Source organism: Marmota flaviventris, chromosome 10 (genome assembly GCF_047511675.1).
Source record: "Marmota flaviventris isolate mMarFla1 chromosome 10, mMarFla1.hap1, whole genome shotgun sequence".
Taxonomy (NCBI): domain Eukaryota; kingdom Metazoa; phylum Chordata; class Mammalia; order Rodentia; family Sciuridae; genus Marmota; species Marmota flaviventris.
Window position 1 is genome coordinate 104,628,567 of NC_092507.1, and position 18,116 is coordinate 104,646,682.

The 18,116-nt window shown below is 40.5% G+C and overlaps 1 protein-coding gene across 2 annotated transcripts in view; it reads left to right on the top strand.

Moving 5' to 3' along the window:
- Positions 1-5,156: 5,156 nt before the first annotated feature.
- Positions 5,157-18,116, top strand: part of Magi3 (membrane associated guanylate kinase, WW and PDZ domain containing 3) — a 245,468-nt gene continuing 232,508 nt past the window's right edge. For both annotated transcript variants that reach the window (XM_027940221.2, XM_027940223.2), the window contains exon 1: positions 5,157-5,997. In XM_027940221.2, coding sequence (XP_027796022.2) covers positions 5,682-5,997 — 316 coding nt within the window. In that variant the 5' untranslated portion in view covers positions 5,157-5,681. The remainder of the gene's footprint in view (positions 5,998-18,116) is intronic.

The following is an 18,116-nucleotide window of genomic DNA, read 5'->3' on the forward strand; positions in this document are numbered from 1 at the left end:
TCAATAAACAAATAAAGGAAAGAACCTGTATAAATTTAAACTTAATTAAGAACTTTCACTTGTTATTTTCTAATCTTCTCCTTATCTTACTGGGAAGGGACATTTCAGCAAAGCAATTATATTCCACAAAGCTTTTTTATTAAATGCAATTGTAACTTATATTTCTTTAACTGTGATCAGTGTAGAAAATTAAAGCTGTAATTTCTGATTTCCACAGAGCATTCAACAAATTTTCCTCTCCGTCTTTTCTACCTTGGTCCAAGCCACTGTCATGTCTCAATGTGTTCCAGTTCTAGGTTTCTATAAATATAGAAGATATTTATCTACATAGGAAAAAACCAATTCAAAGTCAGACTCAATTTATCCTTCTTTCCTCTCCCACCACAGATCACTTCTGCCACTAGATGTATGTGGGTTCCCCTTCCCACATCAACCCATCAAATCTGCAGTGGGCATCTCCAAATTTAATCCAATTCAGATGCAATAACAAGTCCCAGGTGATCTTACCGGTTCTTCTGACCTACCAGCTACCAATCAAGGGTCCCATGACCCCTGTCAGTTTCTTACAGAAATTGGAGAAACAAGCATGTTTATTGGTTTATTATAAAGGATTTTACAAAAAAGATTCTGATGAAGAGGTGCAAAAGAGAAGATATGGGGCATGGAGCTTCCAGTCCTCTCTGGGTGTACCACCCTCTAAGAACTTCCAAGGTCTCCGAATCCTTGTGGTAACAGCCCACCCGGAACAGAGGGATCTTCTAAGATAAAGGACAAGGCAACAAGGCACAGTCAGTGTCTATGTTTGCGTGGGTAATTCTGTTGCAACTCTGTAGCATAGAATACCTAATCAAAACGTTTGTTACCATATATGGGAGACAAAGGCCCTAACATCTAAAGGAAACTAACCAAGGTTACATCAGGCAATGTCCCAGCTGAGCTCAGGGCTCAGCCTTTGGATGCAAATCTGCTGAGCCAGTGTTGGCACTGATACATGCTTTCTGCTGGAAGCCTTGGTCTCCTGTCTCTCTGGGCGAGAATCCCGCAATGCCGCGTTCTTTGGGGTTTTATGGAGACCTGTTGTCACAGAGTGACACATAGACACCAGTGTAAAAAGGTGACGGGACACAAATAGTGTGGTCCAGTGCGATAGGCGGAGTGGCAAACCCAGCAAGGCCTGTCTGTGCAGATTCTCCCTGGCCTCTGTGTAGCATTCCATTCTCCTGGGTATGGGGCAGGACCCCTTCAGAAAGGGGGGTATTATCTATGTTTAGAAGAGTTTCTTTATGGCCAGTTCCAAACACAAAGGCAGGGCAAGACCAGAGTTCATATGATCTGTCTTGGGGAAGAGAGATTTTAGTATATATGGCTGTCTCAGGGAGGGAGTCAGAACTAGAGACCATGGATGACCACAGAGTATGCACATCAGAACACCCCACTTTCCACCTGGCTTTCCTGGTTCTCCCCCGACTCCACACCCCCTACCATCCTTCTCAACAGAGCAATCAGAGTCACAACCATCAGGTCTCAAACACCTCCCAGACCTTCTCGAAACTTCTCACTGTGCTCGATTGAAATCCAGATTCCTCACGTGGCTGACAAGGCCTTCTGTGACGCGGCCTCTCATTTCCTCCAACTCTCCTCCATGACCACCTCCAGCCACCTTAGCACTCTCTTCCTCTCATCAGACACACAGTGCCTGAGGGCTTGGTGAGGTCCTGGGTAAGGCTGGACTGGGGTCTTCCTGTGGCTCCCTTGTCTTTGTCACTTGGGTCTCAGCTCAGTTACCACTTTCTCCGTGGCACCTTCTCTGAGCCCTCCAGCGGAACCTGTGCCTCTTCTAACCACCCCACCACGTCATTCATTTCATCTCCTTTTTTATTATAATAATATTTATTACTGCCTGACGCTATCTTGATCCTGCACTCATCTCAAGCTTGTTGTCTTCTTCCCCATAAAAGGAGGAACCTTGTAAGTCGGTTCATGGCCATAAACCAGCACCTAGCATGGCTGCTCATGACACACGCTGTATTTGTTGAATGAAGGGGGGCGGCAGTGTGTGCTGGCTATGCTACAGACAGCTCAGCCACCCCAGCGAGAGTCACAGGATGAATCAGAAAGGGAAGCTGCCCTCAGGGGTCTTGAGATCTCTTGGGAAAGATAAAAAGATAGAAACAAATTCTTGGCACAGGAGCTGGATGCAGTGACATCCCTCACTGTAGGAACTCAAGCAGCTCTGGTTAGGAGGTGGAGTTAAACTGAACACTGAAAGATGGGCCCTTGGAATTTTCTATTTCATTCAGTGTTCTCTCTGTTCTGCTCTGGGAAACAAACTTGACATCTGACTGCTTAACTAACTTCCCTTTCCAATGTGTGTTGATTTTTAATACTCCCTGTTTGTGGATTTAGGCTGGATTCATTTGATCAATTTGATCAATTAAATGTATCTATGGGCAAAAAAATGCATGATTATATATAAAAGGGTAATACCAGTTTTAGACAATAAATTAGTTTATTTAACTGAAATATAAAATTTCACTGTAGTTCTCTGCCTGAGAATTAATTTGTGGTCAAGGCAGTGGCAGACACACTGTGGGTAGATATTTATTGAACAACTAATCTCCCTTTCTTCTCTCAAACAGAGCCCTTATTTTGTGTGGGGGCAACTCATGAACTGTGGCAATCTGATATTCCTTTGTCAGTGTCTGGTCTAAGGTGGGCATCTGACCATTTTTCTAGCCAAAAAGGGGGATTCTACTGGGGAGCAATCTAGGAAAGAGTTTTCTCCCTCATAAAAATGTGAAGAGAATTTCCTTCCTTTCCCTTCTTCATACAACAACCTCTGAGGATGTGATGTCTGGAGTTGTGGCAGCCACACTGTAATTAAGAGGTGACAATCTTGGTGATAAAAGCCAATAATAGGCATAACATGGCAGAGAGCAAACACAGAAAGAACTTGGCTCCTTGATGACATAATTGTGCTGCTCGACTAAATTTGAAACTACCTACCTTTGAACTTTATGTTAAAGATCTAATAAATGACCACATGTTTTAGGCTATTATTTATCAGATATTTTGTTCCTTATGGCCAAAGGCATTTTAAGAGATACAATCTAGACAGGGAAAGATGTTTACCCAATTTCAGCAAAAATAGATGATGTGAAGATTATCAAGATTTCACTAGGAATCCATTAGCGTAGGTCACTGTTAAAAAAAAATAACTTTATCTCAGATCTGGAATATCTGAACAATCCACATGACATCTGTGTTAAATATTTCCTCCTTTTCACTCCAGATGCAGTTTCTTCTTCATGAGGCTTGGCTAATTCAGACTGCATCAAAGGCCTTCCTTGCTCTCTGGCTTCTGGTTGGATTTGGCCATTGGGAGGCATCAGCAGGATGGAGGAGGGTGGGGAGTACCACATAAATCTCTGGCTTCTTTCTTGTGTGATTACTTAGGCTGACTGCGTCAGGTGACTGAAGGTCACAGGCTCTAGTCAGGCAGCCCTCAGCACCTGAGTCTTGCTTCCACAGTTCTAGGAGCTGGTAGCCCCAGGGTTCCACACTTGCCTTGTGGTTTCCCACACCCTGCATGCTTCTTTGTAAAGTGCCAATTTTTTTTTTCATGCCAGGAGCCTGACTGATACAATGGTGTGAAAGAAATCGCTGCAGCTGTGGAAGCTTGGTCCAGTCTGAGATGTGGTGAGATCGTGTGGAGTTATTCACAGTTTAAATAAAGGATTTCTGCTATCATTAAAGGAAGACAGACAACATAAATGTCATGTCTCAAAAGTGAAACAAAGTGTCATAGCTCAGAGAAAACACTTGGCCCAGGAAGAGCAAGAAATCAGAGGCGGCTACCTGGAAAAGATGGCTTCTAGGGTGAGGATGGACAGGATTTTAAAAAGAGATGGTTAAGAGTATGCCAAAGACAGGAAAAAGTGTGAGTCAATTCGGAAGGAGAGAAGGCTCAGGAGGAGTTTCTGAAAAGTTAGTGCTGGAAGGGATCTCAGGTCTCTATTTAGTGCTACTTTTCCCTCCTCCTCCTTCACAGATGGGTAAACTTGAAGCAGAGATTTGGCTAAGGTCAAACAGTAGGTAAATAGCTTGCGAGGGCTCAACTCAGGTTGCGGACTTCGAGGCTAGCTCCCAAACCACTTTCCACCTCCACTCCCACCCTAGGTGATCTGCTGACTTGTCAGGGTCTTCCAGAAAACTGCAACCTCCTGATGAGAAGGGCCTCTTAATTTCTTCATCTTTGAACCCCCAAAGCTAGCACAATTTCCACCTGACACAAAAATCGTCGTCATCCTCAGCTACTAAACATTAAGAAGCATCAATCCTCTGCCAGGCACTATGCAGATGCTGTTTCTGATGTACTCTTCACAGTATCTGGGGAATATAGGTATAAGCGTCTTTGCTTTTAGCTCAGGATGGATGCTTGATTCAGAGAGGCTATCTCATTTGCCTGATGGCGCACAGCAGGGCTCTCTTTGACCTTCTATCAACGGGACTCCTGAAGTGTGCTTTCACGGGCTTTCAGTAACATTTTTTGAGGAAATGAACGAATAAAGCAACACCGAGTCAATGTAAGTTGTAACAACAGGCCACTCCAAAGGCGCCGCCACCTCAGGCCGCTCAGGACTCGGCTCAGTCGGGTAATCTAGGCACGCCGCCGGCTACTCGCTGGCGCCCCACTCGGGCTCCGCCCCCATCTCCGCCGGGTTGACCAGCCACGCCCCCACCTCGAGGAGTTCGGTTACTCGGTGCCCGAGTTTTCCTTGGCTCCCCCCCATGGGGCGGAGGGCCTCTCGCAGCTCGGCGACCCGCAGTCCGACTCCACTCCCCAGCCCCTCCCCACTCGCCCTCACTCACTCTCCAAACTTCTTTTTTCCACCCTCTCTAAACTTCAGTCATTCTATTGCCCGCCTCCTCCACTCCCACCAACCAATCATCGGCCCTCATTCCCGTAGAGGATCCGCCCCCTTCCCGCCGGGGGCCAATCCCCGGCGCGAGGGTAGAGTGCCGGGCTCGTTCCCCAGCGCCGGGTCGGTGACGGCAGCGCGCCGGGCGCTGCGCGGTGGGAGGGGGCGGGGCTCTGGTGGAGGGATGGGAGAGGGCGGGGGGAGGGGAAGAGGGAGGAGGAGGTTGCGGCGGGTTTGAAAGCGGCAGTTTCCTGGCAGCTCCGGCAGGCGTTGGTCTCCTCGCTCCGGCTCCGCAGCGGCCGCGGTCGATCCGGCGACGGTTCTACGCGCGCTTCTGCGCGCCCCCGACGGATTTTTCCCGTTCCGGCTCTTCCCTCCCCGGCCTCCCCGCCCCCCTGCCTCAGCCTTTCCCGCCGCTCGGGCGCCAAGCCCGGGGGCCAGCCGACGGCAGTGACCCCGCCCGAAACCCCTGCTGGAACCGCCCGGGGACCATTCCCGTTTCCTTTCTTCAGCCTCACCCGCGGTGGCCCTTGCAGAGCCCGGCCAGCCCCGGGGAGCGTGGCCAGGCGGGGCGTCCGGGGGGCGTCTCGGGGTTCGGAGCGGCCGGACCCTCAGCGGGCTGTGGTCTAGGGGGGCCGGAGCGGCGAGGCCCCCCTGGCCGGGCTGCGTGGGCCGCTCGGGGCCCCGGGCTGAGAAGGGGCCGGAGCGGCGCCCCGGCCGCCCGCGCGGGGTCTCCCCCATGGTGCAGCGGGGTTCGGGATGTCGAAGACGCTGAAGAAGAAGAAGCACTGGCTCAGCAAGGTGCAGGAGTGCGCGGTGTCCTGGGCCGGGCCCCCGGGCGACTTCGGCGCCGAGATCCGGGGAGGCGCTGAGCGCGGCGAGTTCCCCTACCTGGGGCGGCTCCGCGAGGAGCCCGGCGGGGGCACCTGCTGCGTCGTCTCGGGCAAGGCGCCCAGCCCCGGGGATGTGCTGCTGGAGGTGAACGGGACGCCTGTCAGCGGGCTCACCAACCGGGACACCCTGGCTGTCATCCGCCACTTCCGCGAGCCCATCCGTCTCAAGACGGTGAAGCCAGGTACCGGGCCCTGCCTGTCCGTCGCGGGGTAGGGGGTGGTCCTGGAGAAGCGGCAACCTCCACCACTTCTCGTCCCGGGTGCTCTGAGACCTCTGGGGTGTGCCTGACCCCTGGCGAGGGGGAGGGGTGTCGCTGGTGATTCCCATTTTGCCCGTAGGAAAACTGAGCCCTGGTTTGGCTGGGCTGCTCTGCGAGCTGTCACCAAATTGCAACGGGCAGCTGGGTTTCCTGAATTCATAATCTGTTTCCCAACGCAGACAAGAGTTTTTGACTAAAGAATGCCAGTCCTTTGCGGCTGTCTTTGTGAAAAAGAGCCTTAAGATTGACCCCCCCCCCGCGTGTGTGTGTGTGTGTGTGTGTGTGAAATCTTGTACATCTTCCAACAGGGAAAAAGGTCTTTACTATTGGAGACAGTTGGTGCCAAGGTTACCACTTAGAATACCTGGGAGGGCTTAGCTGTTTTCAGTGTTTCTTGCACACCAGCAGATGTCTCGGAGCTGACAGCCAAACTCTGTCAGTCCAAGTGGTTCAGGTGTCTGGGTACCGACGAGGGTATGCAATATGTTTTTTGTGGCAGTGGTGTGCTCTTGCGGGGAGCTGGTGAATAGAGTCAGGGTTTTGAAGGAAAATCTAAGTGCCTAGCCATGTAAATGCTGTTGTAAAGCTTTTGATTTTACAGAATTTGTTGAAGCGGTAGGTAAAAAGATCCCCTGTTGCTGTGGTGTCTTTATGCTAGTAAAATCTGCAGCAAAGCACGTTACCTTTATAGCCTACTTGCCAGTTTCAAACCATTGATCAGACTGCGTACAGTGAGATCTGGTAGTATGTAGTAGTCTCATGAATTTATTGTTGAGAATGTTGTTGTTTCAGCATTGGTAGAATGTGGTTCTGTCATTTGAGATGTCTGTAGGTGAATTATGGTTACAACGTTATTAGAAATCAAACTGAATGTGCTCTATTAATATATAGTGTAAAAAATAACAATGAGCTATCTAATAGTGACATGGGCTAGATATCAGTTCATCCCTTCATTGCAAAATGCGAGAAAATTCTGCATAAGAATTTAACATGCTGTCTCCCTCACATTTTTTTTTTTTTTCATTCTCAGCAGCTAACTTTGGAAATATCTTTAAAAGTCCTTGAGCTTTACATGAACTGATTGTTTGTGATGCAGTATACATATGTGTATTGTGGGTATGTATACACACACACTCACATAGACCTACAATCTTAAGATTTTTCTTTATATAGCCTATTCTGTCATATTCATTTTAAGTTAATGGGATTATGTGAAGTTTTGTTAATATTTTTTAGAACTCTGGCTGACTTTAAACAGCCTTTAGTTTTCAAGTTGTACGATTATTTCTTAGCCCTAACTTCTAAAGCCATATGTGAAGGGTACAGAAGAGACTTATGGGGTTGTAATTCAGCCAGTAGGCACGTCTGTAATATACAAAGTACTATATAGGCAGCATTTACTAGCTAGGTGCCATTTAGTTCAGATCCCATGAGTCAGTGAATCAAGAGAACATCTGCATCATTGCTTTGTTTTGATTAGTTGGGACATGGCTAAGAGTATAATTCTCATGTAAAAAACAGTCTTAAAGTTGATGAGGAAGGAAGCTGGTGTATTCCAAATGATGTTGATTCTTTTAGAAGACTAAAGAGATAGCTCTTTAATTAGCATTAGTCTTGTTTGTATGTTATTCATTTTTCAACCTTTACATGAAATTTAAGAAAATATTTCAAGGTTTAGAGTGTGTGCAGTGGTGTTAATTGTGTTGAGTAAACATACTGGGTGCCCCAAACTGAAGTTACCATTTTTATAGAAATAAAATTTTGCCCCCTTGACAACCAAAGGCACTTTCCTATTTTAAATATTTAGCCAAAATGAAGGGAATAGCATATTAAATGGCTGCAGCATGTTTTATGATCATTAATAAGTCTGAATACTATACTTATTTTTTTTTTTATGATAGGCTCTGCATCATTAATTTCAAGTGGATTCCACTGTGTCTGTCACAGTGGAATCACTATGTCATCTGAAATTAATATTCTTGTTTCTAAGCAAGTTGTCATTTAAAAATTTTGATTTTTCATGTTAGGTATTATATTAACTGGCTTTGCTTAAAAATAAAATTTATTATGAAACAGATTTTTTGCAGGTTAAACACAAGACTTTAAATAAGAACTTGAGGAGGTTATTTGTAGAACTTTGGTTTTCCTTAAAAACAGCATAAATATTATCTCGGGAGGTGGCAGAGATTCTATACTGATGTTATTCATTTAGAAAAGGGTGAACATACAGAGTATAGAGATTTAAAAAGAAATTTCCTCTGCTCACTTTTTCCCTTTAAACTTTGTAAAATGGATTTTTCAATTTCATAAGGTATTGTAGAGTGCACTTCCCACTCTGTCTCTTATCTCAACTGGTAACTCTTTGTTAAACTGTATTCACAACATGTCATTTAGAAGCTAGCATATTGTAAGAATGAAATGTAACCATTTCTGTAAGATGTAATATTCATGGGGAATGATCTCATATTGGCTTCTGACAAAGTTCATGGCAGAAGGATGAACTGGACGGTATAGGACGTGGCTGCTGCAGCATTGATTCTTCCTCTCTTTATTCCTTTCATCTAGTCAGAGAGTGCAGCCAGAGCCGTACCATCAACCAAATCATTTAATGAGGGTTCTCTCTAGCAGTCAGTGCCTCAGGTTTTGATTTAGAGCTTTTTTTTCCTTCTTTTTAAAAATTTTGTTATAATCTTTAATGGGTAAGTGAAAAATAGCTCTTTAAAATTTGGTTCCTAATCTAAGACTTTTCTTGGGAGAATTGGGGAATTTCTTATTGTTTTAGTGTTAATACAGAATTCAGCATCAGGACTTTTCCTGCTTCTAGAAGAATCTTTAGTGCCTTCTATTCATTGGCAAAAGTTGTCACCTGTTTCTTAGTTATGACCCTGTGTGTTTATTTTTCTTCCAAGAGAAAAGTTGTCACTTGAATTTGAACTTTGTGTTTTTCCAGTAGTAAAGGAAGTTGAACTTTAGACCTTTGCTGAAATTGTTTCATGATATAGTCCTGTGGCCAGGATTAGTTAATTTGATTTTCTTTTTGAAAAAATTTTATTTGTAGAAGGACACAATAATTTTATTTATTTTTTATGTGGTGCTGAGTATCGAACCATTGCCTTACATTTGCTAGGCAAGTGCTCTATCACTGAGCCACAACCCCAGTCCAGTTAATTTGATTATACTTCAGTGTATATAATTAAACCAGTTTCTATCTTCATTAAGGAGACAAGTTAATTTTGTTCCAAAATGGTGAACATGCAGAGTTTTATCCACACAAATATTTGCTTCTTAGTGCACCTTTAAATACATATTTCTGTAGTTGTAAATTATGTAGTTTATTCCAGAGGTTGTTAAGTAGTGATACAGTCAGTACATGGAGTCATCCTCTACTGCCTCGTGCACACTTTGCATTTAATTCCCCTAACTCTAGTCTTTTTTTTTTTTTTTTTTTTAAGAGAGAGAGAGAGAAAGAGAGAGAGAGAATTTTTAAAATATTTATTTTTCAGTTTTTGGTGGGCACAACATCTGTATTTTATTTTTATGTGGTGCTGAGGATCGAACCCAGCGCCCGTGCATGCCAGGCGAGCGTGTTACCGCTTGAGCCACATCCCCAGCCCTAACTCTAGTCTTACATCTAGGGATGTACCACAGGGAAAAATGGTATAGTTTGTTTAAATAAAAATGAATTTGAAAGAGAACTTGTACAATGTTAATTAGATAAAGGTAAAAGTCTTTAATCACTGATGCTGGGACATCTAGTTTCTAAGGGGATTGTGTTAAAATTAACTCCTTCCTATAAATACATTCCCCATTGGTGAAGAAACATTACTAAATATCTTAAATTAAGAAATGTTTATAATATGCACATAATGAAAACTCTCTGCCTTTCTTTTCTTAACTCTTGGATCTTTTTATTAGTTTTTTTTTTGTTTGTTTGTTTAGTGTGTAATTTAGGATTTTCACCAGTTGTTTTTGGTGGTTGTATCTTTTGAAGAAGAGTAAGAGGAACGACAGTTAATTGCTAGCCTCCTGTTTGCAATGTAACAAATTACATTTGCCTTTCTTTAAACAACTGAAACTAGAGAATTGGTGAGATAGCTCCTTTGTTAGTGAAAACAGGATCAAATTTTGATAAACTTTAAATGTGAAACTTTCCTGCTTTTCCAGCTCTTGGTAGCAATTTGTTGTTGTTGTTCTAAGAGTTTTAATAACTCAGGGGTTTAAAGTTCAGGACTCTGTTCATTGATACCTTTAATAATGAGTAATGGGCTTATATCATATCACCAGAACTCTGATTTGCTTAAATTTTGATTTTTATTCCATTATAACATTCTTGTATTTAAACTTTTTTTTCTGTCCATTATATTGTAGGAATACTTACTATATTTAAACATATTAGGTATATTTAATTTTGTTCATTTTTTTAGTATTATACTCTGGTTGCTTTATTAATCCTGCCCATACTTCCAAACTTCTTATAATTTAGTCTGTAAATTTTATTTTCCTTGGTTGACTTTAAAAAGTTCTTTGATTACTTTAAGAAAAAAAATATTTATTTATTTAATGTGATGCTAAGGATCGAACCCAGTGCCTCATGCATGCGAGGCAAGCGCTCTGCCACCCAGCTACAACCCCAGCCCAAATTCTTTGATTACTTTCTATCTTAGTGGTATACACATTTAACATTTGGCCCTATCACTTTTCAGATGATTTAAAAATTTTTTTCCGTTTATTGCCAAAACTGATTTTCATGCAACACAACTCTCTGTTCCTGAGGAATATACATTATTTTTTCTCTGAGGTCCTTAATACAACCTCTTGTGAGGGCTGGGGTTGTGGCTCAGCAGTAGAGCACTCGCCTAGCACATTCGAGGCCCTGGGTTTGATCCTCAGCACCACATAAAAATAAATAAAATAAAGATATTGTGCCCAGCTACAACTAAAAAATAAATATTAAAAAAAATACAATGAGAGACAGATTTCAGTAGTTTTAAAAAATCTGGTCACTAATTTACATAAGTTGATGGTAAAACAAATCTAAATTTGTTTCACTATCTGACTTAATGAAGCCAGTGCCTAGTCTTCTTAGGTGAATAAACTGATACAGCGTTTTTACTATGTAACCCCCAAGTGCTTTGTAAATGTCCTGGTTATTCAGGGTTTCTGGAGTGTGTTATGGGAGAATTTCATCTTTGAACTATTTTAATAGTACCTACCAATTTTAAACTATAAATTTCAAAACCAGTTTCTGATGATTTACATAGGATAAGTATTGTGGTATTAAAGATGAGAATTATGCCATTTGTAATTATTTTTCATTCTCATATTTTGTTTAAAGAAAATGTTTCTTGAAATATTATATTTTGGTAGAATGGATGCTCTGAATTTAAACCTGTTGCCGACCGTGGTTTTCAGTAGCTTGGAGCTTGGTGTTGTAAAGAGACTTGTTTTGGGGGGAAGAGAAGCAAATCCATTCCTTGTTCTTCTTTTCCTCTGAAGAATGAGAAGAATGAATATTATTGAGAATGATTTCCAAGAGAAGGTGCTTGCTTGACTTTATCAAGAGAGAATGAAAAGTTATACTATTGGCACATATTCATTCCCTCAGCACTGACTGATGCCACCTCCTCTGAGAGGTGCTAGCACTGACCTAATATTGGGGACATAAAATGAGTTAGGAGCAGGGAGCTTAGTTTGTTGGTAGAATGCTTGCTTAATAGGTACTAGGCCCTGTGTGTGATCCCCAGCACCACAGTAGCAACTGTGGTGAAGAGTCAGAAATGGTCTCTGTTTTTAAGAGGTCATCTGCTTTGTGGGAGCTTAAGAACTCTTTGGTATCAAATACTTATAGGAAAGGTTTTATTCTTTTTACTTTTCTCACAGTATTTAAAACTCTAGTGGGGTACTGTGGTGCACACCTTAATCCCAGTGGCTAGGGAGGCTGAGACAGAGGATCTCAAGTTCAAAGCCACCCTCAGCAAAGGCAATGTGCTAAGCAACTCAAGTGAGACCCTGTCTCTAAACAAAATACAAAGTAGGGCTGGGGATGTGGCTCAGTGGTTAAGCGCCCCTGATTTCAATCTCCAATACCCCCAAACAAACAAAAACTCTAGGTAAGTTGTATGAATTCTGCTGAAAACTAGACTCATTAATTGGCTCTGTAGTGTGCTATTCTAAAAATTGGTTGTGGAGTTATATCTTAGCAAGGATTTGGGTTCTCAAGTCTCCAAAAGAAGGAAATCAAATATATAAAATTATTTGTTCAAAACTTCTTAAGTTGCCCATAAAGTACAGCACTGGGACCTCTGTGTCACCCTTGTTGCAGTCAGATGCTGGTTTTTTTTTTTTCTTTTCTTTTGATCAAATACCAGATGGAGTGATTTGCTTTAATAAATAGGTATATTTCATTACAAATGTGTCTTTTAATTCTAAGACATTATCTTAACTTGGGTGTGCATAATGAATTTGTGGAACTTACATGTGTAAGTGAGGTAAAAGATAGGTTTCATTCTTTTTTATATCTTGGTAGGGTCTTACTACCTGCCCTTATTATCTGACTTGGCTGGTTGGAGGGAATTGTAAAGAATTTTGAACTTATCCTGGCCTTGAAAGATGGATGGGTTTTGGTAGAGTAGAATTGGGATCTTTTTCATAGTAGCTTGTAAGAAGCAGAGGAAGAGAAAAACAAGAGGGCAAGAACGTTCAGTACAGAAAGGTCTACAGTGTGGTGTCTTTCCCCTCCCTCACCGTCCGCTTTCTTCCCCCTCCCCCCTCCCCGCCCCATATATATATTTTGCTGTACTGAGAATTAAACCCAGGGGTGCTGCACCACTGCACTGAGCTACATCCCTGATTTTGAGACAGGGTCTCCTTACTAAATTGCTTAGGTGGCCTCGAACTTGTTATCCTTCCGCCTCAGCCTCTGGAGTAGCTGGATCATAGGCAAGTACCACTGCACCTGGCTTCAGTAGTTTTTCGTGTGTGTGTGTGTGTGTATAGAAAAGCTTTTATTTTGTACAAAAGCATAAAATCTACATTATAGAATAATTACAAAGTAGAGGGAAAATCATTAATTGTTTAAATGTATAGGTTGCTTCATTATGAATTCCCCTATAAGTTTTTTTTTTTTTAATTGGAACTTGAAATGTGTTTTCTTCTAGCAATAGTGCTGGTAAGGGGCTTAATGATCTTTTTGTCTTTAGCCTCATTTTCAACTCATAATGTAGTACTATGAGTATTTTTATTTAAGCCATTATGTAGCTAAAATATTGCCATTAGTACTATTCTTTTTGGTTAATAGGCTTATTTCAGTTGTTTTGGAACCCTGGTCAGTTTTATGGGGAAAGCCAATTTGCTAGTGTTGCAAAAAAGGACCTGAAAATATTTTTCAATCTTAACCTTAGTTTCTCTTTAGTTGTAGTCACAGCTGATCGGCTTGCAAGAGTGGCATCATTATATTTCTTTTTCTCTGCTATTCAAATAATTTATCTTGATTGAGCCACTGAGTTCTTTCACAGTGGTTCTGAGAAGTAAGTCCCTCCACCATTTCAGTCATCCTATGGCTAGGGCAGACGGGTTGAGGACGATAACTTGACTTGTGATATATCTGAATACCCAGGAAAGGACAGATTACATGTATAAATTATTAATGTACTTTGTTTTATTAACACAACTAGAGATACTGTTTTAGAGACTCAGTAAGAAATATAAAGAGCTAAACTTTGCTGCTGTAGTTGAGTTTAGTTATTATTATTTTTTTTTTAAAGGGAGAGAGAGAATTTTTAAAAAATATTTATTTCTTAGTTTTTGGTGGACACAACATCTTTATTTTATTTTTATGTGGTGCTGAGGATTTTTATGTGGTGCCCAGGGCCTCGTGCATACCAGGCGAATGCGCTACCACTTGAGCCACATCCCCAGCCCGAGTTTAGTGATTTAAAAAAACTATTAAGATCCAATTTGTTAGTAGTTATGATCTGTTCTATTTAGTGGACTATCTTTTTATTTTCTCGAGTTTGTAATGTGAACAGTAATGGACCTACTTCATACTTTCTGGAATCTTAGCTTCTTTGCTATTGTTACAGTTTTTTTTTTTTTTTCATTGAATTTTAAACACATAATTATTTTTCTTGCTTCAGGAAAGTTTGTGAGTGGCTACACTTTAGCTCTTTGTTCTGATTGGTAATTACATATGACTATGAAAAGTGGGATTTTACTGTACATGATATTTAAGAGAAGTAGTTTTATGAATGAAAATACAAGGGAGGAAAAAATAAGCATTTGTTTATTAGTAAATGCTTATTTCTGAACTTAAACAGAGTTAAGTTGAATTGTCTTTGTTTTTTTCTTCCAATTAAATAACTTTTAAAAATCCACTTTAATGAATAGTTTTGGAATGATATTATTCTTTGGTATGGTTATCTAGTTTGCAATAAGTATCTTGTATTGTACACCTCAACAGGAAAGTTAAAAAAAAATCCTAATTCACATGCCTGTTGTGAGAATTCTACAGCAAGACAACATTTACTAAAGTTAGTTTAGGTCAAGAAGAAATTTATTGACTTAAACATATGAAAATCCAGGCATAGATCAGAAACAGCTAAGTTCCTGTTCTCAAGTGATGGTCACCAGCACTATTATTTGGCTCTGTAGTCTCTGGAGTTGGCTTCTTTCTTGGCTAGACTTTTAGTGTAGCAGGAAAAGTAGCTTTGAATTCTCAAATGGAACTGTTAAAGCATCTCATCCTTTTTCTAATGTCCAAAACAGATTTCACATAGGATTTTGATAGACCTTATGTTACCTCTGGTACCAATTACTATGGAGAGAATGCACTGGGATACCATGATTGGCCAGGCCTGAGTGACATGTCCATTCTTGCGGCTGGGTGTAGATAGCCTAGGGTGATTAATAACTGTAGCAGAACCCCAGGAAACAAGTGAGGGGCAGTTCCTCAAAGGATGGGATGCTAACATGACAACACTCCAGAAATGGCTGCTCTTAAAACATTTAATTTCTCCTACTTTGAAGCCAATAGCAGTACATGGTAGTCGTAAAACTATTATTATTATTATTTTGGTACCGGGGGATTGAACCCAGGAGCACTTAACCACTGAGCCACATCACTAGCTCTTTTTTTTTTTTTTTGGTACCAGGGATTGAACTCAGAGGTACTTGACCACTGAACCACATCCCCAACACTTTTTTGTATTTTATTTAGAGACAGAGTCTCACTGAGTGTTTTAGGGCTTCACTAAGTTGCCAAGGCTGACTTTGAACTTGCGATCCTCCTGCCTCAGCCTTCCGAGCAGCTGGGATTATGGGCATGCTCCACCATGCCCAGTAAAATTATCATTTAAAAAATAAAAACAGATATATTTTGTAGACAAAAAGTGAGGCATTGGTTTTTTTTGTCAATTATTTTACTCAAATGTAATATTTGGAATATTTAATATAAAAACTGCTTTTATATATAAAAAACTAAGATATAAAAGTTGAGCTGATGTGATAGTACATACTTGTAATAACAACTGACCAGGGAAACTGAGGCAGCAGGACTGCAAGTTTAAGGCCAGCCTCAGCAACTTTGGCCCTAAGCAACTTAGCAAGATCTTGCCTCAAAATACAAAAATAAAAAGGACTGGGGAAAAGTGGTAAAGTGTCACTAGGTTCAATCTCCAGAAACCCCTATACCCTACAACAGTATTTGAGATGTTGATACCTTGAGGTACACAGAAGAACTCCCTGTAACTTTTCTTTTTTCTTTTTTTTTTAAACAGTAATGGAGATTCTCTGCATCAATGCTGCTTGCTCTTAGGTAGATGGAATACTTCGGAGGATCATTTCATTACCTTGGCATTGAGAAAATGATTATTAGTCTACTTTAGCAATGAAGTTTGTAAAATAATATTATTCTACCATTTTGAAGATGAAATTCTAAACTAATTGCTTCCTAGTATGTTTTGCTTTTAAACAATACTCTTTTTAAACATAAATTGAGACAGCATCATTATTGTATTATTTCTAATGATACCTTTTAACTATGATCTCATAGAAGTTATGCCTAAAGGAACTACCTCACTGACTCCTAAACTTGGACACATTACTTAGGCGTGGTGTAATATGGAACCTGTTGAATCACCAAAATAATTATTTGGCAGACATTGCAGGAAAAACTCTGACTCCTTTTGTTTTTTTTCTGTCTTTTCTGGGGGAACAGAGGTACTTGGAGTAGGGATGGAGAGTTAAGGAGAGGGGTTGATGCTCTGAATATCATTTTATGTTAGTTTCTTATTCTAACTATTGTATTAATGTCTTTAGCTTTGGTACTTTAAAAACAATGCTTTTAATATCAACCTTTAGTTTATGTATAACATTCACACTAGGAGTTTTGCCAGCTGTTGTCCAATAGTGAATATTAAACGTTGGTAGGTTATTGGTAAATACACTTATACAGTTATTGTACATAAAAATGGTCATCAATGGAATTGGGTATGATTTGCCAGTAAGAATAATAACAGAGACTTTGTGTTTTTTAAGTTTGTTGATGCCTTCTTGGGATGTCTTGACCATATTTGGAAAATTACTGCTTCTACTGCAAATGCCTGTAATAACTAGAGGTATCCAATATTCCCCATATTGATTAAGCAAGCTATGAAATTGTTAAAATAATGTAGTCTTCCATACCTCTGTTCACAGAACTGTATCTTAACCCATCTCAGTAGCTTTTGCCAGAACACTTTGTCAAAATGTTATTCTTTTTAGTTAAGGATACTTTTTACCAACTTCAGTAATTTGGATTTAGGATAGAATACACATTTGCTTTTCTTTAAATAGAGTTAGATTTGCTAATTAGAGCTGTCATACTAATGCTGATGGGTGAAATAATAATTTACCCTCTCTTTGTTGGCAACCCCAAGTCTGACCATCTTGCTCTAAGTCTAAGGAATAATCTAAAGAATATTCTGACTTGGGGACTTGTCAGGATACACTAGCTGTCATTTACTGAATAACAATCATGTGTCAAGTCATTGTCCAGTCTTTGGTTTAGAAGGATGTGTATGTTGGCATTTACATCTTTCTGTAAAGCAATTAGTCAGGTGTTATCTTATCTCCTTTTATATATGAGGAAACTGAGGTTCAGCACTAACATGTCAGAGTTTACACAGGGAGGTTTATGAACAGAAGCAACATTAAGGCTTTCTTTTTCATTTTTTGATAGAATATTTGTCCATGATATCTGAAAAAAAATCATTCTTCCTTTCTCTAGTAAAAGGAAAAACCCTACAATTTTGAATTGTTTGAGTGGGTGTTAAATGCAGTAAAACATTGGGCAAGTGCTTAAAATAAAAGCTTCATTGCTTGGTTCTGTTTCTAAACAAAGTTCGTGGTGATGTGGTTTAATCTGCATAGCTAAACTGCATGATGAAATAGTTATTCACAAGGATTATTAGTCAAATGGAAAGTCTTATTTCTTTCTTCATTTGTAAGAGAATAGTTTCAGTAGTTGAGTGTAAAAGTCTAGATACTTTTAGGATAAATATACTTGGGAAAATTGTGTACTTGATACTGGAAATAATACCTGTTCTCATGTTGCCTATCCTGTTGCTGTATAATTCACTCACCAGGTAGGTGTTTGTTAGCACATTTATCTTGAGATAGGTAGCCTAGAAAATGTTCTGGTGGATACAGGAAAGAATGTATTTTGAAATTAGTGGTCTTTTGTAAGTATGCAGACTCTTCAAGTATACGTTGCTAAGTAAAATTTAGTGAATTTATAAGAATAACTCATTGTAGTCTAGCAGACCTCTTCTTTTGCAGGCTTCAAATACTATACACTAAAACAGATCCTTTGAAGAGGCAGTTAAAGCAGGTTGTAGACTGTTGCCACCTCTTATTATTTAAGTGTTTGTGCTGTTTTCTATTTAGGCTTAAAGTCAGTAACTCCCTGGAAGGAACCATACCAATCCAATCAGTACCCTTAGTCTTCAAATAAAGAAGTTGAGGCATAGCAGTGCAGGAGGCTAATATGAAACTGGCAGAGCATG